The sequence below is a fragment of the Lissotriton vulgaris genome, chromosome 9, assembly GCF_964263255.1.
Source record: "Lissotriton vulgaris chromosome 9, aLisVul1.2, whole genome shotgun sequence".
In the NCBI taxonomy this organism is placed as follows: Eukaryota; Metazoa; Chordata; class Amphibia; order Caudata; family Salamandridae; genus Lissotriton; species Lissotriton vulgaris.
Genome location: NC_141697.1, coordinates 1,109,260,624 through 1,109,286,308, shown reverse-complemented (window position 1 = coordinate 1,109,286,308; position 25,685 = coordinate 1,109,260,624). Strand labels below are relative to the sequence as shown.

Here is a 25,685-nt window from a genome sequence, read left to right as displayed (position 1 = left end):
GGAGGTAATTCATGTATCCATCGGTCGGACACTGTGGTCCGAACCAAAAAGAAGCCTAGGACAGGCCAGTTACTAAGCTGTGGTCTAACAGTGGATTTTGAAAGTCTCTTGGTGCTGTTCTGGAGACTTTATTGAATATCTGCTGGTGACAGCTTATTTCTGCAGATTTTTGGATTCTCATTCGTTTGATTCTTGTTCGTTTGATAAAAACAGATCTCTGCAATCCAAGGTAAAAGCTGTTTCATTGCAAGTAAACCAAGTCATGGTGCAGGTTCTTGCCTTGGACTTTAGGGAGAGGTGCAGTTTATGAAACCCACAACTGCCACTGAGTTACTCTGTGCCTTCAAGAGAAAGGTCCTGTTGAAGGAGAGATCTCCCTGTTCGGTACGGAGGAGAAACCTCCCCCATTGTTGCCAGTCATTCCATCTAATGCTCTGAATCCCTGCAGTCATTGGGTTGGTCCTTCTGGCACTGGGGCTGGATGATGTAGTGTCACATCCTTTGCTGATGGCCAGCCAACTCTTCCGTGCAGAAGCCTCTTCATCCAGGTGGATGAAAAGCCTCCTGCCATTAGCATAAGCAACGGCAAAGCAGCCAAGACACCTGATCACCAGATAGGTCTAAGTTAGATATTCAACAGCTCGGGAGACAGAAGATCCCTGTGGGACCCCACAATGCACGGTGATGTTCTCGGAGTCTCCCAAAGGGGAAGTGAAAGGCTGTATAAAGCATTACAAAAGTACATGAACCATTTTGAACCCTGTGTTCCTGAAAATGACTATGTGCACTGAGTGGCCCTGGTTTTGTGTTTGACTGCAGCAGGGCGATTTTCGTGTCCTTGCCTGGATGAAAATCTTGACTATTGACATTTTCAATTTTCTGTGGCCAAGCTGCTGCATGCTACTATACCGCTCTCAAGAGTATCATTGATATTCTTGGAAAACATGCTCTTCACGCGTGAAATGTTTTAATGGTCTGTTTCACGCTTAATATAGTGAGGACCTATGACCAGAAGACCCTTGTAACAAGCTTCTTTGGTAAACGTTCTGCCCTTCACAGAACCGCAGTCCCTTTCCACACCACCCACTTGAAGCTCCACTCCTTGAACACGCTGCAATCGTGACATTTTGTTACATTTTTTCCAAGGGCAAGAATAGGACGTCAAGAATGCTCATTTTCTAGTCTGTCATCTGCTGCTGCCTGTGTACATATTTTTCTAACCAAATGTGTCCACGTATGTTGCTAGATAACTACAGATTCTGTGACTGACTCTTAATTGGATGCTCCTTTGACCCCTCTGAATACGTTAGTTTGTGGTTGTCTAGAGAGATGTACATTTCTTGTGTGGCTTTTGTCTGTTTTTATAGCTAGCAGAGTATTGTTGGCGGTATCTATTTCATGTCATTGTCTCAAAGTTTTATTTTTTTTAATGAATCCTTGTGATTGATTTAGGGGTCGAGATGTACCCTTGTTCAATAAAACATGGATATTCTTAAGATCTATTGGTAGTTCTTTTCCTTCTCGAAGTGTGCAGTGCACCAGGCATATCGGATTTTTGCAAAGCCCTGGTCAACAAGCTCAGAACATCTGGTGCAATCTACTGGCATTACATTAAATTGTATCTGTGAATGAATTGTTACAGTGTCTGAAAAAACCCAAGATGACATGAAACAAAAGAACGTTCTAGAATGCCTTAGATTGGTGAGTCTTAGTGAGTCAGGGAGCTCTCACTGATTGGCCTCTTTAACATATATAAATGTTGCATGAAAGCGGGGCCCTGAAGTAGCGTTCGGTCTGGGTAATACTGACCCCCACCAATCATTTAATGGCCCTGCAATACGCGTTCAACTTAACAGGTAATGCGAAAGTGTCCTACGTGGCTGGCCCCTCAGTAAGTTGACCAGCGGGTCAGGAGTTCTAGTCCACGTGAGGCCCAGCTCTACCTTCCTTGTTTACTTAATGATATGCCATTCACCCAAATGTTCGAGGAATCGTAATACCTGTTATGTGTAGCGCTTAGCAATGGCATAAGTGTACTATGAAGCTTTAGGTACAAAACAAGCTATCAGTATAGTTAACAGAGTCGGACTGGGACATAAGATATGCCTGACCAACAAATTAAATGACCCCCATTAGTGAATCAAATCGCAAAAAAAAGTGGCCCACGTTTGCAAATCACGGCTGGTTTAAATTGGTAAAGACACGTTTTATAGGTGGTTTGCAAGGTAGGAGCATTTACATGTTTCTGTGTTTGCTACTTATTAGTAGTAATACCATAATACAGGCCCAGTAATAGCCAAACAACCAGCACGTACAATGATCTGCGAGACCAGACCTTCGGTTGTTGCCAGGTCGCCCTACAAGCCAGTCCGACCCTAATAGGTACGCCTTTGATTTGAATTGCCTGATATAAATTCAACAGGTTTCTCCTCTGTGGTATAAACAGTGGGCCTGCTGCATTTCCAGTATCACAAATGACGGGCCCTTCTATCAGTTGCGAGCCATTCAAAGCCTCTGTAGATTTAATGTCTAAGCGCAAGTAAGTCTTAAATCTAATATACCTTACACACAAAAATACATTGCAATCAGTTGTAAAGATTCTCATAACCATTGCTGGCATTAGGGGAAAAATGTACTCCGGGAACCCATAAATTGGGGGATAAGGTGTGGGAACAGAAAGTGGTTGGCGTCCCGAGGAGCAGAGACATGGAAAGCGAGTCGGGCTGTTAACTTAAACATGTATTTTTAAAGACACTGAGGCAAACAAATTTGCAATACTTGACAGTAAATTTGTTCTGTCTTACTTAATTGGTTGCAAAGAGGCTGCATTTTAAAGTTTCTTACCGGGTTAGGGCACCTGTTTCAGATCTTTATGTGCCCAGTAATTTTTAGGGGTTAACCAAAGTGGTAAGATAACTCTGGTGGATACTGCACATGCTGTTGAAATATTTGTCTGTTCAGTTTGACTTATAAAGTTTCACAGGGAGTTTAATCTGCGTGATGCAAAGTGCATTTTGTAAAATGCAGATCAGGTAGTTTATGTTGGCTGGGCCTGTGTTTTTATAGAGCTAAGAAAGTGTCTGTGATGAATGTGAACTTGACTCGTTTGTGTAGTGGGAGCCGTTGGAGCTCTCCTAGGTGCGATGTGATTAGCGTATTGCATTGCACATTGAGTCTAACTGGCTTCTAAGTTCTGAACGTATGGAGTATTCTGTTGCATTGTTTGCTAATTCTGACAAACTGTTTCCATAGTCCAACGTGCTTATGACGATGGCGTGGGTGATGGTTTTGCGGGTGTTGGCTGGGAGCCATTAGAAGAATTTGCTCAGTAACTTCAGAGTTGGCAGTAGAAAGAAGTGATTGACTTGGGCTGTTATGTTGAATTTGTTGCCGATTACAATCTCGAGGTTCTTAGTGTGGGAGGTGGGGTTTAGATCGTGTTGGAGTTCAGCCGCCCACCACATTGAGTCCCACAGTGCTGGGTTCTTCCAAAAGTTCTGTTTTATCGATGTTTAGTTTGAGACTGTTTTTCATTCAGTCAGTGGACTTTGGTTTTGCAGGCGGTGAGTTTGGTCCAGGTGTTGCTCATCTGAGATGTTGCAGAGTGTTGTTAGCATAGGGCGGGACAGTGAATTCCTGTGCGTGATGCTGGCAAACTGGATAATTATACATCGAGTAGGGTTGAGCTGAGGAAGGATCCTTGCGATACTGCACAGATGTGGAGCAGGGGTGCGGGGAGGATGGTCACACTGACTGCCTGTGCTCTTTCTGTCAGCAAGGAACATCTGAGTGAGCACTGAGCTAATGATCCAATTCCTTTGGCAAATATGTGGTGGGGGCAAGGATCTGATGCGCCCCAAAGTGAATGGACTGCATGATGGGGACGGTCTCATCCATGGAGATGGCGGGCCCTACGGTCCGCTCCTAACAGAAACCGTCACTGTGCAGGTGCTGGAGGGGTCCTAGTGCCAGGCTAATTACACCAGGACAAATACAGCATACTTCACAGGGGCCAGCCTGGATCCAGTTCAGTAATAGCTGCTGCATTCTGGGTCCAGCTGAATCTACTCCACTCCTGCACTGCTAATGACCATAATCCTTCAGGAATCGCCAATGAGGAACAGTGACCTTTTAAGGGAGCAGCAGGAGCTTCCATGCTCACATTCATTTGAAGGATGTTTTTCAGAGTCAACAAGGAATACTTTGCTATCCATTTGTTGAAAATCAAAAGGAAGCTGTGAATTTGAATGCAGGAGCTCGTGTGAACATAAATAACATTTTGAAAACGGCGTTTTCCACTATCATTATGTAAATGTTTTTAATGTAATTCCAGAGAAACATGCCACTGTAACTTTTTATACACGGGTATAGGAAGACCATAAAAACTGCTGCAGTCCACACCTATCTCTTTGGAAAGATACCGATAAGAGGCCATCTATTCATCTCACTTAGATGTTTTTTTTTCCCTCTGTTAACACAGTTTTGTTTTTATGTTGCACTCTAATGACCTTTTTATTATTTCCAGTAATGGTACTGAGACAAGGGTAGATTATTGACATCTAACAATAGAAATATTCTTGGATTTTTGTTTCAATGACTTATAGGCAGAAGACATTTGGTCTTTGTGATTAGGACGACCCCCAGCATTTCTTACTGATAAAACTAAAATCTAGGTTTCAGAAATAAGAATGCTATTTTTCCTGCACAAAAAGAATACTGCATTGGGTATATATGGGGTGCCACTCAATCCCTTCTTAGATATTCAAGCATTTTGTGGAAGCGGCAATCAGATTGTTTTTTCATGTACTTGTGTTGCTGGAAATGGTGAGCCTGGGCTTTTTTCCCTGAGGACTAGTGTGTTGGAGTTGGTGCAGGGCCCTTTAAGAAACCTGTTTCTTGTGGTTGTATTAAGGTATGCCAATGAACTATGATGTACAGAGCCTCTGGGCAAGTAAGCTATTGAATGGATGGATGGATGGATGGATGGATGGATGGATAGAGTTTGAGATCTGGTCCATGATGTCTCTATAAATCGGTGCTTTGTGGCACTCAATGTTAACATTATTCCTGCTTGGTCTGGAACTAGTACAGGTGCTTTATGCCTGGAACATTGTAGGTGTTTCCTATGCGGCTGATCTTCCTGGTTACTTCCGTTAGATTTCTTTTTTGTTTTGTTTATCTAATAGTCGTGTAGAAGATGATTTGTTATCTTTGTAGTCGCCCTAGGTGCTTTAAACAGTGGCTTAGTTCTGCTACACACTATTGTGAGGACGCTTCTTGCATGCAGTAAGGTATAATTATGTTTGTATTGTTTAATCAAGCTAATGGGATTATAGTTACGATATGCAAATATAATTATTATTAATTAATTGTTTTGTTTTCTCTTTTAGGCACAACACGCCCTCCTCGGGAAGGAGAAGTGCCTGATGTGGACTATCAGTTTCTGAGTGTCTCAGAGTTTTGGGAGCTTGAAAAGAGTGGAACTCTGCTTGAAGTTGGATCTTATGAAGGTATGATACATGGTGTATGTGTTCCACAGCCACATGTTTTAACAGTCGCTGCCAAGTACTAGTGTGTTTTTAAGTTATTAGCATCCTTTTGTGTGGTCTAAAAAAGAAAGGACCACAAACTTCGGTCATCCTTACATTGATGATCTGTAAAGAAATGTAAGTCCTTATTAAATGATCTAAACAACCCATCTTGCTCAACGCAATTTAGACATCACAAGATTATCTTCATAGTCCAAGGATTAGTCAGATGTCAAAATTTGTATATGATCTTTAACCTAGCAAATAATTTGTTATGAACTAAGAAATGCATGGTCTTGGTAGGAGTTTGAAGAGACGTACTAGAACCAGTGTAAATTATATTATTTGCACAGTGGCCGAGCGACCGAGGGAAAGTAGTTGCGCAGCACCTCCCCATCCCTTTACATGTTTATTGATTGAGTTTCTTAACATTGAGGGTCCACAATGCAGAATAGAAAACTGTAGTGGTCAGGTGGTCTCTCTTTACCCCTTTGAATTTGTCATGATGATCTGGGATCAATATTGTCATGTGAAGGACATTTGCTAAGTACATGAATTACATGCAGACATTTGCTTTTCTTTGAACAAGTATTGGTGATATGTCCTTTAATAGATAACTCCAGCGCTCCCTCCCTCCCTCCCCTCCCTCCCTCCTTTTCACTCCTACTGTCCTGGTGAGTTTCCGCCATCTCAAATAATTGTGAATATGCTTAGATTAGCACGCTAGCTTGTCCTATGTTTACTATATTGTGCAGTTCATCTGTCTGATTGGATAGACTCTTGAGCGATGACCAAGAAGATTTGTTTTTCTAAGTGTTGGGTACAACATGAGCATCGCTGCAAGGTGAAAGCATTTACTGAGCAGAGATCATTTGTATTGAAGCAGGAGAAACTTGTTTTATGTAGAATCATATGGAGCATGGAGTCCAGTTCGATCAGCTTATTCAAATGAGAATGTGAAGGGGGGATGAGTGATGGCAAGACCTAGTTCAGGCCATACTAGATAGTGTACTATAATGTTGTATTTATATCTGCATGTCATATATATTGACAGATTACGGCACCTGAAGATGCAGGAACTTACTGACCATTGCAAAAAGAATGGTCCAGTGCCAAAGCTAAGATTAGAACTTGAATCATTAGGATCCAAGGTCCGCATTTTCGGCACTTTAACCAGTAAATCACATTTTCTTTACATTTTCACAATTTAGGTATTTTTGCATATTCATATTGCTGAAATGAAATCTTAGAATAGCCATTGACCGTTCAGATCTGTCAAATGATATATGGAACAAGGTGTGTTACTGGTGGTGTGCAATGTACAATGCTTTTTAGGTCTAAATGTTTGCTGTCTTCAAAAGTGCTAAACTTTTGATTAATTAAAAGTGGTGAGCTAAAACATTTGCATGTTCAACTGAGGGAATGGCTAATGGATAAAGATTACTTGTAATTTTTATAATTTCCTTATGCTCCAAAGTGCTCCTGACGAAGTACAAGTAAAGTTAGTTTGAATCCGATTGTTGTCCTTGTGCTGATGGATTCTGCTCAGATGTTTTCTGACAGTAAGTTGGTTAGAACAATTGTAATTGTTGCTTATGCATCGATGCATAATTTAATTGTGGAGCAGGGTAATTTGTCCTGGTCATTGTATTGCATCTTACACTCAAAATTGTTGACTGTGAAATATTTCTATTTATATTTCAACGCTCATGTGAAAAAGGGAAGATTCTTTGAGAGGAGGGTGCATGAGCGGAAAAATACCCCATAATATCTTGACCTGCTTATGGACTGAACTTAATAATGTCATTATTGGATCTAGCGCAACAATTTTAATATTTTCAAAACATGGCTCCTAAAAGGAAGTTAATTATTAAAATTGTTTTATTTGCATGAATCTAAATAATTTCAAATAAAAAGTTATGGCCTCCTCTGCCAGTAAGCACATCTGCTAGTCATATTGCCCAATTTCATATTGGGATGGTGCTGGATGCCTTCATGGGTGTGGCCCCTCTACTTAGCCTTGTTCCTCTGTATGGTCACAGAACTCCCCTGAGTTCCTCTGAAAGGTCCTGGAACTTGGCTTTCATTATCCTTATAATTAATGGCAAGGGGTACTTTATTCCTTGTAATATACAATAGCACCATCACCCTTCTCTCAAACTGCTTAAATCTTTGATGTGTTGCTCTTTCATATGAAAGAGAGAGTATGTTAGCATAGTGTTGCAAAAAGATTTTAGAATCTGTTTGATACAAGTCTGATACAAAAACAAATTGTTGCTCAGTGTGTTGACTCAGGCAGATATATCATCTTTCATATATTTTCCTAAAAAGTGCAAACAATAAACATGTTGTCATAAATATCTGCTTACTGCTAATCACTGCTCTTATAGGAAAACAGGGCAGAAGAATGAAAACCAGGTTTCGTTTCAATTTCTATGCATAATTAAAGCTTCAGTGGAGTGTCATGTCTTTCCCACCCGGCTGTTGGCAGTACGCAGTGTGGCGCCTGAGCTCGGCTTTAATACGCTATTACATGTAATGAGGGATTCAGGATAGAAATCTGAATTTTAAGTGCCAAAATAAAAATGTAACAGTTGTAAAGTTAAATTTTTGTTGTTGATTTGTTGTTGTTGCTGTTTTATGGTGATTAATTGGATATCATATACGAGAACACAGATGTGCTCTGAGGAAACTTGTTGGGCTATCCTACACCTTTAAACGAAACGCGTCTGCTTTTTCTTGAAACTGTAAAGTGACTGTGCTCATAAACGATTGGAAATTACTTCAAGTGTTTATATACAGTGCACCAATTAAATACCCATGTTTGGAATTTGAGATGGTCTGAGGATTGAATTTTGGCAAATAAGTGTCCAGTTATGGGAAACAAATAGTAATTCACACCAATAAAGCTGTAATTAAACTAATTAGAGATTCAGAGTGATTGATTTTAGGTGTAGAAGTAGCTGCCAAATTCATTGCACCAGTTGCAAGAACTTTTCTTAAATTTGTTTTCATTTTGCCATGTAAAGGAGCATACGAAATACAGTAGTCAACCAACTGAAGGCACCCCTGTTTATGTATCTGTAAGAAAATAAGAGAAACACAAAAAATGTGATATTGGTTAGGTAAATAAAAAGTAAACACAAAGACGCCTCTCTAGTGCATGTAGTCCTAATATATCTGAATTAACAACACTATCACAAATGCAACAATTGATCACAATCACCAGCTGGCAACCAAAAGGTATAATTTAACCATCAGTTCTCCAGTTCTGGGCCCAGGCTGGCCCCCCTCTTCCCCGATATGTTAGGGCGGACATCCCCTTGTTTCCTATATCGTGGTCTTAAACCCTAGATTCATCTAGGCCATGTTTCCTGATGCTTTGAGAGGCAGGTGATCATGAATTTGAGCAGTGTCACATTTGGCAACAATCTGGCCCACCGCAAGGAATAGTTTGATATCTCTAGAGGCCAAGGTGATCTGTAATGTTTAGTAGTGCAATATGCTTATCTAGGACCCAAGAAGAAGACAGCCCTTGCCGCATATATCGGAACCAGCACTAACAACTCCAAGGAACTTTTCAACATTGTTAAGAAGAACTCGGCTGCCAGTGAAAACATCACACCCTCACAGTTCTGTGTGTCAACCTTGCCCACTTCTTCCACGACAAGATCGCAACCATATACAAAAACTTCGAACCCCAACCCACACCTATGGACATCTTCGACAGATGCGCCTCCACTGTAACCAACCGGAACCACATACCTGGAACATCCTCTCCTCCCAGGAATCTACCTCCACAGTGACATCTATCCACACGAGCGCTCCCACTCCCGCACCACATCTTCAACCTCGGAAACCAAAGGATGGGCCAGGAACTCACCACCCTACTAAACACCTCTATCACCACCGCAACATTTCCCAATGCCTGAAAGTACGCCAAAGTCAGATCACTCCTTTAAAACCTTCCATCCACCCCAGCAAATTCAAAAACTACAGCCAATCTCCTAGCTCCCATTTCCAGCGAATGTACTGGAAAAGACAATCAACTCATGACCTACCTAGAGCAGCACCAGCTACTCAATGCCTCCTAATCCGGCTTCCACAGCAATTGCAGCACTGAAACTACACTATATGCAGCCACCAACGACATCCAAACCCTCCTTGACCGAGGATAAACTTCAGCTTTGATCCTCCTCGACCTTTCAGCAGCCTTAAACACCATATCCCACAACACGCTGATCAAAAGACGCCACCACATCGGCATCCAAGGGGAAGCACTAAGATGGATCACCTCCTTCCGCACCGGAAGAACCCAGAGAATCAACCTTTCTCTTCTGAACCCAAGTAGGTCACCTGCGGTGTTCCCAGGGCTAATCCCTCAGCCCCATGCTCTTCAATGCATATGACCCTGCTGGCCAGCATAGTCCGATTCCACAGTCTCAACGTAATTTCCTAAGCAGACAACACCCAACTCATCCTCTCATTCACCGATGATCAAGAACTGCCTGCAGCTGAACACAGATAAGATAGAAGTACTGATCGTTTGGTAATAGCAGCAACACATGGAACGACTCCTGGTGGCCATCAAAACCTAGGACCTGTACCCACTCCCTCCAAGCATGCCAGAAACCTCGGAATCATCCTGGATAACAAGCTCATCCTGAAATCACAGATAAACACTGTATCTGCCGCCTGCTTCCTTACTGTGAGTGTGCTACATAAAATCTTTAAGTGACTAGTCCTGCACATGAGATGCACTGTGATGCTTCCCTCATCACCAGCTGACTGGACTACGGCAACATCCTCTACGAAGGAATTGCCACACACCTCCTACAGAGATTTCAGACCATACAGAAAGCCACACAACCCACATCACAAAGCACCTCAGGCAATGCCACTGGCTCCCCATACAGAAGAGATGCCAATTCAAGCTGCTTACCCACGCACACAAGGTTCTACACAACCAAGGACACACTTAAAATACCCACTTTCTAAACTTCCACTACCTGTCAAAGATTAGGCTTCGCCTCCCTTTCACTTGTCCATAATCAGCATTTTCGGAAGCAGACTTGGAGGACGCTCTCTCTCACATCACCTCAAAGACCAGGAAAATCTTCCCATGCACCTCAGGATTATAACCTTACTTCCGGAATTTCGAATGACTCTCAAGATCTGGCTGTTCGAATAAGCCTCCTAGACCTGCAAGAGCCTGGATTCCCTATCGGGTGATAAGCCACTCTATAAATCCTGATTGCTTCATTGCTGGTCCTTTTTGCCGCCTCCCTAAACTACGCAAAACTATGCAATGCCAAACAATATTAAGAAAATTCTCTTCAACAGGTCACCGGAGGCAAGGAGGTGATTAGTTGTGTTTTAATACACCATAGTTTTCTCTTGTGTAAACTCTGCAAATATTTAAAATGAGTGTGGTGGTAATTTCAATTTCTTTAGCTGCAGCCAATGCATGCTGCCACTCCAAATCCTCCAAGAGATGTCCTATTCCAAGTCCACTAGGAGCTTGTCAAATGTGTCTGGTATATTGGTTTCTAGAGGTTTATGAATGCAGGAAGTGTTGTGTTGGTTTCCCAGATCTTCCATCGTGATCTTGGCATCCAATGTATGGAATGTAAACTTCAAATGTTAAACAGGTGTATTTGCTTCCAGCAACTTACTAATAAATGCATAAATGATTATCCTAAATCTTCTCAAAATAGTTGTGCTTGCATTGGGTACTTGAGGACAGAGCACATGGTTCATGAAAAAACGGGTTTAAGGATGGAAAATGTTTTGAGGTCCCCTCTGAAGCTGAAATAAGTTGTGTAAGGCATGGCAGATATTTCCCAGGAAATTATGCTACTTTCCAAAAATGTTCAAGTCCCAAGAAGTACATGTGTTAAGGGGGCCAAGGAATTGTGGTCTTTTGGGATTAGGTCTTTTTGTGGACTATGTAGATACCCATTGTGACTGTTTTAAGATCGAACGGGATGCCATTTGGAGCCGATGAAAAATGTTAACCATTGTAGGATATCATTTTCAGTGACTAGTAAGGTATGAAAGTTTTGGGCTGTTGTGAATCTTGTTTAAACACGATCATGTCTCTTGGTGTGAAGGCCATTCCAGTTAATAGTAAAAACAATAAAGGCGTTGTAACGGTAAATCGAAAGACTTGAGGCTCTCTTCCTCAAGATTTCCTCACAAAGATCAAGGTGCGAGTAGACTTTGTAAGGCGTGGGCAATTGCCTAGGGCCCCCCACCTTCTAAGGGCTTCCCACAGAAAGTGAACTTTTTTCTAGCTCACGACTATCTTATAATTAAATATTGTTGAACATAGAGCTTGATTTGGCAACAAATGGGTAATATAAAATTCAAAGGTATTCTTAACAGTGGCCCTCAAAATATGCTGTGCCCAGGGCCCCAAAAATCCTTAAGATGACAGTGTGTGTGAATTACTATCCTGGGTTGTAAATGAACCCCACCTAGTACTACGCATGAATCTATTAATAACCATGTCGATTTTCCATCTTGATCAGAGTATGTCATTGATTGTCAGACAAGACAAAGTGCAGTCTCCTCATAGCAAATATGACTGGTGAAATTCGCTAAAAAAACAAAGGTTAAAGTGACATTATAGTTGAGTGCTATGACACAAGGACTTAATTTGAATAAAAAGGTAAAACCTTAAAGACGTCTCCACACCCTATGCTATTTCCATACTTTGCAACCACACCTGTACATACAGCAATACTGTGCTATATGACTGTATGCAATTTCACTACCATCTTTCTTTATTTTTTATTATTTTTTTAATCCTACGAGTTTATGGAATAGTGTTTAATAACTTTGTTGGACATAAATTCTTATTTAACATATCATGTGTCATGCAATATGTGAGGTCATAAGCAGTTGAAATGAATGAAATTGGATTTATAAAGCGCATGGCTGCCCGTAAGCGTCCCAGCGTCCCAGTTCATGATGGCCTTGCAAGCTATAGGTGGTTCACTAAATTATAACTGGCTACTTTTAGTGGTTTTGCAGTTTTAGATTTTAGTCCTCGTATTATTATGTTGCCTAACTGTAACATCACTTTTAACTGTTAGTTTTTAGTGAAAGAAATATATTACAAGTGGCAATCCCCACTGTACGGTTCTAATCTGGTCAGAGTTTCCATACGAAGAATATTTTGTTTCTCTGATAACTTTTGCTACTTTGACAATCTTCATGAAACTTTGCAAAAAAATGCAAAGTTATTAAGCATTGCTGCCTGAAGTGGTAAAATGTTTTTTTCATTTTTTAGCAAGGCATGGAAGTCACTTGCTAGTTTACTTTACTGTAAAAATGGCAAAAAGGCTTTGTCACTCTGTACCTCAGCGTGGATGACACTGTGACAATCCTATGCTTATAAACCTCTGCTAGAAAAACAGAAAGTTGAGGGGAGCGAATCTGGAGTGTCAATGTTGTAGGGTGCCCACACAAAGGTGCTACTCTCCACCTAAACCTGGGAACTACCCAGAGTTTCCTGCTTCCTCTTTTCCATAATTTGTGGTACTCCTAATTCAGAAATGCTAATGTCTTCAGTGTATATATATATATATATCTCCTACTGGCGGTAGGTAGTTATAGTTAGGACCTAGTTTCCATAGGAAATCCGCAACATTCTATTTGGAATAACTTCGTGAAATTCTCCAAGAAGATAGGGCTCTCCTATCCTGAAAGTTTCGGGGTGATTCATCACCTGCTCTCTCCTCCAAAAACCAAAGACGATTGTTTTTCTACATGGGGAGCAGCATGCTCCCCATGTAGAGAGCAATGCCGGCTCCCGCAGGACGCGGGGAGCCGCTGGGACCATGGGGGGATTCGGGACCCCCCCATGGCCCCCAATGAGGAGGGCCAGCCCCGGGGGATGGGGTCCCCGGGGCTAGTAGTGGCCCGTGAGGGGGGTCACGCGGCCATAAGAGGCCACAGGAGGGGGACAAGGCAGCCCCCCCTCCAAAAGGTATATGTATATATGTATGTGTGTATATATGTATGTATGTGTGTATATATGTATGTATGTATATGTATGTATATATATATATATATGTATGTATGTGTATATATATAACTTTACACTGGCTCAATGAGGTATTTTAACTAACCTTCAGAACAACAAAGGAGTAGTGATTAAACCCTCAGACAAGGGTGGGAACGTTGTTTTATTAACCTACAACCAATACTGTAAGGAATCTTTAAAACAACTGGATGATCCTAAATACTATCAAAGAACAACCATGGAACAATATAAAGAAAGTATCCGATTGTACCATCTTTTACTGACAAAATGGCGGAACAAATCCATGTTGGATATAGATGAGTTCTTGTTTCTGCGCAATCCAGAACCTGTATTGCCGACCTATCAATTACCGAAGGTACACAAAGACTCAAAAAAAAACCCTGGACGACCCATTGTCTCCTCTAAAGGGAGTGTAACTGAGAACTTATCCATCTATATTGATTCCTTTCTCTCCACCTTTGTCAGTGTTTTGCCTTCTTTTGTGAAAGACACTAAAGACTTCATCCAACAAATTTATCAGATCACCTGGGATCCATCGTATTTGTTGATCACCTTAGATATAACCAGCCTATACACATGTATTCAAAATGAACAAGGTGTTGAGGCTGCCAGACACTTTTTAGACAAGAGACCAGCCAAATTTGCCTTACACGGACAATTTCTGATTGAATGTCTGCAATTTTGTTTGACTAATAACTTCTTCTTATTTCAGAATACCCTATTTAAACAACTAAATGGGACCGCGATGGGAACCTGCTTCGCCCCCAGCTATGCGAACCTTTTCGTAGGCTGGTGGGAGGAGCAGGTGGCCCTGAGAGGTGAAAACCTCAAATGGGCTGGCCATATTGTTGTCTGGCGTCGTTATATCGACGACCTCTTCCTGGTGTGGAGGGGCTCCTCCACACAGGCTGAGGAATTTATCTCAGATCTGAATACTAACAACCTGAATCTCAGATTCACAGCTGACATTAGCGAACAGGAAGTGCACTACCTTGATCTAAGAGTCTATATCCATCAAGGAAAATTAGAGACATGTCTTTATCGCAGGCCAACAGCTGGCAACAGCACTTTACATTATGAGAGTAGCCACCCTTCTAGTTTGATCCGGAGTATCCCGTACGGGGAACTCCTAAGACATTGACGGAATTGCTCTTTGGATTCTGAATTCATCAAAGCGGCACAAGAAAGCATTACTAGATTTCTAGCAAGAGGATATGAACAAACTCTCCTTGATAACACCTATAGGAGAGTGCTGAGAATCCCCAGACAACAACTCCTCATTCAAATGCCACGCCCAATCGATGATACAGATTCCAAATCCAAATTCCGCCTAATAACTACCTACTCCGATGAGGTCTCGCAGCTGCGATATATCCTCACTAAGAATTGGCATATCTTGAAAACAGATCCCGTCATAGGTAAAGATGTCCCAGAGAAACCCCTCATAACTTTTAGGAAGTCTAAATCCATCAAGGACACTCTGGTACAAAGTCATCTCATGCCACAACCACCCAAATCCACCGGTACACTGAAAGAAATGAAAGGTTTCTTTCCGTGTGGAAAGTATAAAGCCTGCGAGAACAGCAGAAGGACTTTGTCTTTTAATATACCAGGAGTAAATAAATCGAGAATGATAAATAAATTTATCACGTGCACGACACCCTTTGTGGTGTACTGCTTGGTTTGCCCCTGTGGTCTCCAGTATATCGGAAGCACTGTGAATAGTGTGAAGCTACGAATACTTGAACACCAAAGGGCAATCATGAATAAAGATCCAGCCTACCCTTTGGCCCGTCATTTTGCCGAGAAACATGGAAGTATTAGGGAGCTATTACGTTATTTCGGCATCGACCATGTGCCTCTTAATCCCAGAGGTGGAGACAGACTACTTCGTCTCCGCAGACTTGAATCGAGATTCATCATCGATTTACAAACCAAGAATCCAATGGGATTAAATATAGGTGAGGAACTGACAGTACATCTCGGCAGATAATAAGAACAACACATGTACTTTGTGCACTAATTGCATATATTATCATTACGCAATTTAGCCTGGATCTTCCATGGTAAACCCCAAATCCCACATGCCCCTTAGATCATGGTCTCTGTTATCATTTCATTTTATTTCCTTTTCTTATTCTTCGCAAACTGAGTCTTGTTATGAATTGCTATTTATAATCTCACCACAGTAGTGAATGCACATTAATTTAGGATGATTGGAATAGTAAACGTTAATAGCAAATTTAATGTTTACTCTAACCAGCATTTGAGAAAAAACACTTACATATACAGATGTACTGCTATTTATACAGCTTGATCTTTTATATATAGTAGGATCTTGCTTGACTACTTCCATGATCATTTGTAAATAGTATTTGATGTGCCATTTTCACTTTTTACTTGTTATTCTCCGGATAACACTTTATATGTTACCGGAGCTATGCCGATCCACGGCTTGATTGTTTGTATCTCTCATGTTTTTGAAGCAATTGTCGCATTTTGGTCACAAGAGTTATTTCTCTTGGGTTTTACTGCCAGTGTAACGCCGATCCACGGCTTTATAGTTTGATTCTCTGGCAGCGGTAATCAGTCAGTACTATGCACATGATTGGTTTACTCAATTTCGTAATGATACGTTTGGGCGCATGTATACAAGAGTATCCCTATATGTATAAACCTTGTTTAGCATATATACCCTTTGTTTATTCATGTACAGTACAAAATGGCTGCCACATTCAACCCAATTTTTGATCACTGTATCACACGCTTAAACTCTATGGTTTATGTATATAGTCCACTTTTTGTTTCTGTGATTTGTTTCAAATAAGCGTCACGGAGTCATTGCCGGCGACACTGAGGAAGGACTATTGTCCGAAACGCGTCTGTCATCTTCGTTGCCCTGTGAAAAATAAAATCCTTGTCAAACCTGGAGTGCTTTTATCCTCTTTTCCAAGACGGGAGGGAGATTCAGGAGCATATATATATATATATATATATATATATATCAGTTTCCGTATCAGCAGACACAAAACTACAATCCCAGTAGTCAAGAAAGATACGGACACGGACCTCAATTCAGTGCTTTTCTTTATTTTCGGTGCTCAAGCGTCACAACGCGTTTTGGTCCCGATTTGGACCTTGATCACATGACACAGTGTGAAGGGTCACATAGGTTTAAGTACTCTGCCAGTAATGATGACATCAGCACAGTACAGCAAGTAAACGTAACCATAGACCTAAAAGAGTTTGATAAAAACAAAACCACAATTCATTTGGGTATTTGACTCAATATGTCAGTTAAAATGGTACATAAAACCCATGTTGATGAGAATACATTTTAACGTGATAAAGTGCAATGTTAAACATAAATAAAGTTAAAAACTTGTTTTACCTTATTCATTAAAGTGCTAGTGCAAGTGCAAAAAAAAGGTGAATTCTTATAGGTGCGCAATATTGTCCACAAGAATACTTACAATTTTGAGCCCAAAATTGGTTAGATGTTATGCGCACATGTGTATGTGTATATATGTATATATATATATATATATATATATATATATATATATATATATATATATATATATATATATATATATATATATACATGTGTGTGTGTGTGTATATATATATATATATCTATATCTATATATATGTGTGTGTGTGTGTATATATAATATGTATGTATGTATTTTTTTTTTTTTTAAAGGCCATGCCCCCTGGGATGGGGTCCCCGGGGCCGAAAAAGGCCTCGGGAGGGGGGCCACATGGCCCCCTTCCAAACTTTTTTTTACATTTAAAAATTTGGGGTCAGACCCTGGGGGATGGGGTCCCCAGGGCCGAAAAAAAGGGGGCTACACAGCCCCCCTTCTTAAATGTAAATTTGAAAAAAAACAGGATTGGGGAGGAGACCACGCCCCCTCATTGCACCTCTCTGCAAAATTATAACATTTTATTAGAAATAACACTTTTAATTTAGACTTTTACAGCATGATAAGTTTCTTCATTTTCATCGGTAAGGAAGATGCATCGTATAGCTGGCATGCAGTATATGATTTGCGATGGATAAACAATTACTTTATTATTCATCGTCGTCAGAGACCTAACTCATGACCTAACTCATGGCTGGGGGGTGGGTGGGAAGATACTGCCCCCAAAGGTGTTCCATTTACCCCACATTTTCTCACATTTTTTAGGGCATCCTCTGTGGACAAGTGGAGAAGTGTGGCTCACTGGTTAGAGGAGGCAGACCCTAATGCAGAGGTCAGACCCGGGACCAGGGTTCAATTCCCGACGCAGCAGGGTCTTGAGCTCAAAATGTCCCCGGACTCGATAATTCTCGCCTTGGTGCCTACTCGACTCATGGGTTCACACTCTGCAACTCTGGGTAATAGCTTGCTTAAACTCCACTACGGCCCCACCGTGATGGGATGCCTGGTCTTGGGAATGCCCAGTAGGGGCTATCTCGCAGGGAAAGCCAGGACGGGTTCCCAAAGCAAGCGCTAAGAGACCTGTCGGTGATTTGGCGCTATATAAATCGAAATTAACATAACATAACATACATGGCTTTTTCCGCCGCCATGGACATATCTTTACACCAGTCTTCAAGGATTGGGGTCACAGCCGTGACCCCAATGTTTGACTGCATTTCGCTTTTCTATAATCATACCAAGGGTTGCCCAGGCTTGGGTTGTATGATTCGTATCCGTTGGTTCCCAGATGTTCAGGAGACATAGTTTAGGCTCACGTGGAACAGGACAGGTGCTGACCTCCGTGATGGTGTTCATTACTGCCGTCCAGTACAGTTTAATTGCAGGGCATTCCCAGATCGTGTGATAAAAGGTGCCTTTGTCACCGCATTGGCGTAGGCCGGACTGAATAGTGGTTTACCCTATCTTGCATAAGGTCACTCTAGTAAAATAGGCCCAGTGAAGCACCTTGAGTTGTATAAGGGGTAATCTAGAGGAAACCGCTACCACCTTAGGTGATTCTATCGCCTCCTCCCAGTCTGCCATCTAACTCTCGCACCTCAGTCTGCCATTTTACCCGTAACTTTTGCATAGGGTCCAGCTGATTATTGAAGATCTTCCGGTATAGAAAGGAGATCACTCTCTTGTCCATGTAGTCATGTCAGAAGTCTGTCTTCTAATGGGGAGGCTTCAGGAAGGATCGTATCTAGTGGGATTGCCGCCTCCAGTGCATGTTTAATTTGTATGTAGCGAAACAACTCAGTGGGTGTCATGTCGTATTGTTCTTGTAAGTGGGCAAAGGTGACTATTTTGCCTCCTTTCCAGAGATCGCCCAGTCATCAGAGCCCCATGGCATCCCATTTTTGAAACCCCTTACTCTTGCTTATTGTGCCCAGCTTGCCCGTGTCCCATAGCAGGGTCTGTTGTCAGTTTCTCAGTCCATCCCAAGCATCGTGTTACAGCGTGCCATACATGGACATTATGCGCTGTGGGTCCTAATGGGTCTACTTTTTGCTTTTTATTATAAAGCACCTGATTGATCCCTCCCACTCCCAGAGCATGCCTATCTAATCGGTACGCGGGGTCAGTTTGTGGCAAATGGATCCACTGATTGATCCCTGCCAATTGAGCGGCCCAATAGTATGTCTGGACATTGGGAAGTACAATACTGCCGTCATACTAGCTTCTAATCGTTTTTACTGCGGTGATCCTTGCGGGTTTCCCATCCCATAGGAGATTGTTGACCTCTGCATCTATTGCTTTATAATAGGGACGCAGGAACCCGGAAGGGAGTGTTATGGAGGGCATAGAGAAATCTGGTGAGTGCCATCATTTTAAAAAGCGCCACTCTACCCGGTAGGGTGAGCGGCAGCGATTTCCAGTGTGTGGCATCTTGTCGTAGTCTCTGCAGCGGTTCCTGGAGGTTTTTTGCCAGGAAGTGGTCTGGATCGGATTTGACATGAATCCCTAAATATTTAAAACTGTCTGTGACTACTTTAACTGTACAGTGCTTCGGTAATACTGGCGGGGGCCCATGTAAAATATACAGTACAGACTTTCCCCATTTGATTGTGTATCCGGAAACTGTCCTGTATACTTCATATATGTTTAGGAGTCTATGGAGTGAGAGTTTGGGGGATGCTTTGTATACTAAAATGTTGTCCGCCTAGAGGGATATGCGGTCTTCCCATCCTTCTGTCCATCAGAGTCCACGGATAATTGGGTCTCCTCTTATCCAGGCTGCAAGTGGCTCTAGGGCTAAGGCAAAAAGAAGTGGCGACCAAGGACAGCCCTGCCGGGTTCCACGTCCCAGGGGAAATTCACGTGAGATATGTCCGTTTGCTACGGCATATGCGAGCAGGTTGGTGTATAGTAATCTAACCTATGAGAAGAGTTTTGGCCCGAACCTCAAATGTTTAAGGCCTGCAAAGAGAAATAGCCATTCGAGAGTCGAAGACCATCCATACGTCAAGGGACAATATGGCAGCTTCCTCCTGTATGGTGTGTTTGCGGCAGAGCACGCTATGCAGGCATCTTAGATTTAGGGCTGTATTTCTTGCCAGCATAAATCCCGACTGGTCCGGTGGGAGGTCAGTCGAAGAGCCAACGTTTTAGCAAGTATCTTGGCTTCTGCGTTAAGCAGAGAGATGGGTCTATAGGAGGTACTTTCAGAGGGGGTTTACCTGGTTTAGGGATGGCCACTATGGTGGTTATACGTTGGTCTATAGGGAGTTCTCCCTTATCTAAGCTAGCTTCATACATTTTTATTAGATTGGAGGGCCAATTTATCAGAGGCCTGCTTGTAGAGTTCTATTGGGATGCCGTTGATGACCTAAGGCTTTCCCCGACTGTATCTTGTTTATGGCAAGCGTTAACTCAACCACTATCAAGTCAGCTTCCAATAATTGGGTCTCTTCTGTTGTGAGTGTTGGCAAGTGTATATCTCTAAGGAATGCTTTTGCATCTTGTACTTCAGTCTTGGTCGTAGGAGTATAAACGTGCTTAAAATGCGTCACTGATGCGTCCACTATCTCTTGCGGGTCTGACATGGTGTTGCCGTCCTCTAGTCGGAACTCTGTCACCCATCTGTCCGCCCGTGAACATTTGTCCAACAAGGCTAGAAGCTTGCCTGCCTTGTCCCCCGTTTCATAGACCCTGTGTCTAACTGCTGGGTGTCGAGTTCTAGCGTCCGCCCATTAGACCTTTATATTCTTGCTGTTTTGTACGCAGCTTATGGGTGTTGCTGTCCGATGGATCCTAAACATGTAGTGTCTCTATTTAGTTCACTTTCTCTTCTAGGGTCTCTACTACTTTTTTCTGTTCTGTTTTGAGACCTGCGATCAGGGATATGGCTTTTCCCAATAGAACCGGTTGGTATGCTTCCCAAAGGATTAGTGGTGAGGATACTGATGATTAGTAAGCATGGGCGGAAAATCCGTTTGGCTAGCGGATTTTGCGGATTTTCGGTAAATTCGCAATCCGCGAGATTCGCGAATCTCCCGCAAAATTCGCGAGCAGCGGATTTTATGGCTTGCTCGCACTGTTCGCGTGAGTTCGCGGCTTCCCAGTACAACTTCGCGCCCCGCGAATAAGCGCTAAATTGCAGAAATACGATCTTAGCAAAACTGAAACTACTTACCAGGTTCAAAAGTTCAGGCTCATCATTAGTAGCCATTTCCTGTAGTGCTTCCTGAGGGGCCCCTCCAGAGTTCAGTTGCCTACTTGCAACTATTATGTGACCCAGCTCTGAACCTCGGAATAGTTACACATATGCCACAAAGGTCCTGAATTACAGCTAAGGGAGACAAGCAGGAGCCAGGCTGGAAGTTCAAATCCATTAATCAGCCCCTAATTCATTATTGTCAGTTGGGGCAGGGCAGGTGTTGTAACTAATTTTGCAACAATGAAAGCACTTAGCAAGTGCAAAAGATCACTAATCAGGAAGCACTAAGGAAGCAGGTGCCAGCTAAAAAAATATTCTGTGACACATTAATCAGCCCCAAACAAATTCAGGTCACTTGAGGCAGGGAAGGTGTGCTTTTCTTTGCCACAATAATGTACACTGACTGGACAACCAGAGGGTGCTGTGATGAAACAGAGGGTGGCATGGGTGGGCCAGAGGGTGGCATGAGTAGTCAGAAAGTGGCAGTGGTGACAGAGAGTGGCAGTGATGAAGAAGAGTGTCCCAAACAGGCTGGACACGTAGAAACAACAAGTTCGCAAAACTTGCGACCCGACAGGTAAGTTCGCGTTTTGCGAAATTGTACAAAACCCTCGCGAACTGGCAGAAACACGCGCGAACACAAAAAAAATCCGCAAATTCGCGGATTTTGCGAGTTCGCAAATCCGCAAAATTCGCGAACGCGAGATTCGCAAAATTCGCCCACGCTTAATGATTAGTTTTCTGCAAAATACTGTTGTTGTAGAGTAAACCTTTCAATATATTTGGGTTATGCAGATAACCCAGGTATATTGGGTACATGCGACATCATGTCTAGATCTGACAGGTGTAGTCCGTCAAGACGGGGGAGTGGTCGGAGATTCCTCTGGGTAAGTGCAATATTTCCCGGACTCTGCCCACACTATCTGTAGCTGTGAGTATGTAATCTATTTGAGAGAGACTGTTAGGAGCCCCGGAGTGGTAAGTAAATTGACACGTCTGCAGGAATTTAAAGCACCATATTTATATCAGACCAAATGCTTCTTGGAAATTAGTGAAGCTGGAGCATGTGTGGAGCTGTGGTCTAGGGGGCCTTCGATCTAGAGTGTCATCTAGTGTTGCATTGATGTTGCCACCAATTATCAGTTCTCCTTCTGGCAGTACAAGCAGAAATTTAAACAGTGCCGGAATGGCCAGTGAATGGAGTGCAGAGGGGATATAGACAGTTACTAAGTTAATTGTGCGCCATTCCCATTGACAAGAAATCTGCCTTGTTAGTCTATAAAGGTGTGGCGGACAACCAGCCGAAATTGCTTTTTAATCAGGATTCCAACCCCCCGAGAACCCGTTGTGAATTCGGAGTGCACCACCAATTTAAAACCCCATTGGTCTAGAGACTTGCATGCCGATCCCACCAGGTGCATTTCCTGTAGCATTGCTACTGCTGGTGCCTTGTGTTTAAGATATTGCAGCACTAGCCCTCTATTGAACTTATCTCCCAGGCTGTTAACATTCCAGGATATGATTGATAATGATGATGCATGTGTGTGGTGTGTCCTAGGATGTTCAGGGGTAGTGGGTGAGATGGTGGTGTCATTTTAGCCAGGTCTATGAGATGTTGTCACGGAGGAAACCTGTGGAAACAGTATATAGCCGCTTGCAAGTCTCGATGAGTATCAAAGTAAACAACGAAAAACTATTCAAAAAGATTTTATCATACCCTGTAACTTGTCCTTCCAATCCAATCCAAAAATTCTTTTTTTCGGTCATTTAGACCATAAAAGATGCAATTAAAACATACAACATTAAAAGACATTTACTTGTATAAAAAACATTTCATAAAAATACATTTCCTTAGGAGTGTATTCGTGAGAAGGAGTAACATTACAGTTCATATGAATGTTCAGTCTTTAAATAGTTTTTTTATATCTGCCACATGGCCATTATGAATTTGGCAACTGCAAAGACTATGTGGGGCATAGTACTTGTTTTCAATATTCTGTACGAGTACAGGTGGCTCCTTATGCCCAAGTTCCTACATAGTGGCGCAAGCCAATATTTCCTTGGTCTGTTGTAAGCTGGGCAGAAAAACAGAACATGAATTTCCTCCTCGTCATGATTGCTGCACCCAGGACCGATTTTGTCATCCCTCTTTGTCCATTTACAGGTAAAGGTTTTAATAGGCAGGGTGCCTAACCTCCGTTGGATAAACAATTTTCGTGCTAAAACGGGAAAAATAATGTTCATAAAACCTTCAAATTGATAGGAGTTTTTGGAATCCAAGAATCGGTCGGTTAAAATGCCATTATTGGGTGCAGATACCAGAGTAGCTAAACTTTTCTCCTTGTATATTTCCACAAGTCTTTTACGGGAGACCCTTTGGCAGCCTTGTTCAGGAACCTCCCATAGCTCGGGGATTCTCAAGCGATACAGTTCTTTCTTTATAAAGGCCAACCAAGGGATTCTGTCGCGCTGGTTCAAGTTCATTACATGAATGAGGTCTTGCCTATAGTGTGCGAGCTCACTTGTGGTCCAGAGCCTGTGCCAGAATCTTAGTGGCTTTAAATCCAGATCCTCAGCTTTGGAAGGGAGACCTACATCTAGTCTCAGGGGGAGCAGAGGTGTGCCACGGGGGAGGGCTAAGACATCTGAGGAAATTATTTTCTACACTAACAAGTTCTGTCCCTGCTTTATACCCCCATAGCTCACTACCATAAGAAGCGGCCGCTTTAGCTTGGGTTTTATACATTTCCACTGCCGGGCTAATGGGTTTAAAAGTAGAAGTGTTTGCGACCTTCAAAATTGTCCTTCCCCCTACACCCTCCCTGCTTCCCTACATGACTGACTTAAAAGTACCCGCCTCCCCAACAATGCAGAGTGCTCATGTCCCTTTACCCGGTACCTTTGTAGGGGGTAGTCTCTCTTGCTGTCCCCCCAGATCGTCTCTGCGACAGTAGTTTATAACCGTAATAATCATTAAATTTGCTTAAGTGAGTACGTGTACATCGGCATTATTTGTCAACATGAAGTATCATTCAATCAGTTGACAGCAGCACCGAAATGGAGAACTTCCAGTCATTTAGGTGAGTCGCTAGGTATGGAGGGGCCTCATTCCATCAAATGGAGAAGTCTATTTTTTCCCAGCCATTCTATTCTTTCAGAGGAATTGTTGCCCTTTTTAGCATCTTTCCAGCAATTCGGCCTGCGTTGCAGCTGCATCTTCTGTCTCAGGTTGTATCATTGCATTCGGTAGCTGGCGCAAAACTGTCATTCGTCTTACCTGGTTTTCTGACTTGACGCCATCCTTCAAGCCGATCCTGGGCCTCCTCCGGTGTGGCAAACAACCATGCTTTCATTTACGCCTCCCCCCGCAAACTTGATGGGAACAGCTTGGAGTATTTAAATTCTCTATTTCTCAATTCTTTTTTTTTTTTTTAATTTCAACAGTTTTATTAGCAAATTTCCATAAGAAAAACTGCGTTGTTGCTTGGTCACCACTGCTGTATAGTCAATGAAGAAAGTAATCGTACTGTTCTCACTTGCCGATTTATTTACCTTTTGAATATTAGTGCTCAGCAACAAGACAGCAGCTCATGCTACTGTTCACCCGGGGGGACGCATGTAAAGGTCAAGAGGGCTGTACTCACGACATCAGCCACCATGTTGGACCCCCCTTATCAATCCCTTGTGACATGAACAAAGAAACAATGTGTGACTGCTTTCTTAGGTTCTTGCACATTACCGGCGCCATCTTGGGCAATGCAATTATATACACTTGTGAATTCAATCTGCATTTGTTATACATAATATTCTTACTATAATACTTTTGCTTTACAACAATTTAAAGATACTTTACACATAATTCATTTTATTTTTTTCCAGAGCGGCTTCCTGGAATTTGATTATATGGACTTTTTAAAATGTATTAGGCTAAAGGTCAAGAATAATTTTGAAGTACGAAACATGAAGTTATTTTGTACTGTTCATATACACTTGTTGCAAAGTGATGAAATTAAAGCCCACTGGGGCTTGATTGAGTTGAAATTATACATTTATTATTTTTATTATCTTTATTATCAGTACTGTTGATGTTTTTGCTTGCATTCCTATTATGGAGAATGGACTGAACAGATTTGTGCTAGCTGAGTTGTTTAAGGAAACACACTTTGGTGGAATGAGGTTAAAAAGAACTAAGAATCTTTGAATTGCTGCAAAGCAATAGCATTATAGTAAGACTATAATGTGTAACATATGCAGAATGAATTCAAAAGTGCATATAATTGTGTTGGCCAAGTTGGCTCCTGTGATTTGTAAGAACCAGAGGAAGCTGTTGCACATCGTTTTTATGTTTGACTTGAAAAAGTGGTAATAGCGAGGGAACTACCATAAAACCTATTACTTGCCTGTATCTAAGGCCCTAATTTAGAAAGCCAAAGTGTGCCGAAAACTACATGGCTGCCTTTTACATTTTGTAAAGA

General features: G+C 42.1%; 1 protein-coding gene across 12 annotated transcripts in view; it reads left to right on the top strand.

Annotated features, from left to right (window-relative positions):
* MAGI1 (membrane associated guanylate kinase, WW and PDZ domain containing 1) overlaps positions 1-25,685 on the top strand; it is a 1,125,105-nt gene that overhangs the window by 811,259 nt on the left and 288,161 nt on the right. For all 12 annotated transcript variants that reach the window (XM_086939094.1, XM_086939091.1, XM_086939093.1 and 9 more), the window contains one exon: positions 5,391-5,510. In XM_086939094.1, the coding sequence (XP_086795220.1) occupies positions 5,391-5,510 (120 nt within the window). The remainder of the gene's footprint in view (positions 1-5,390; positions 5,511-25,685) is intronic.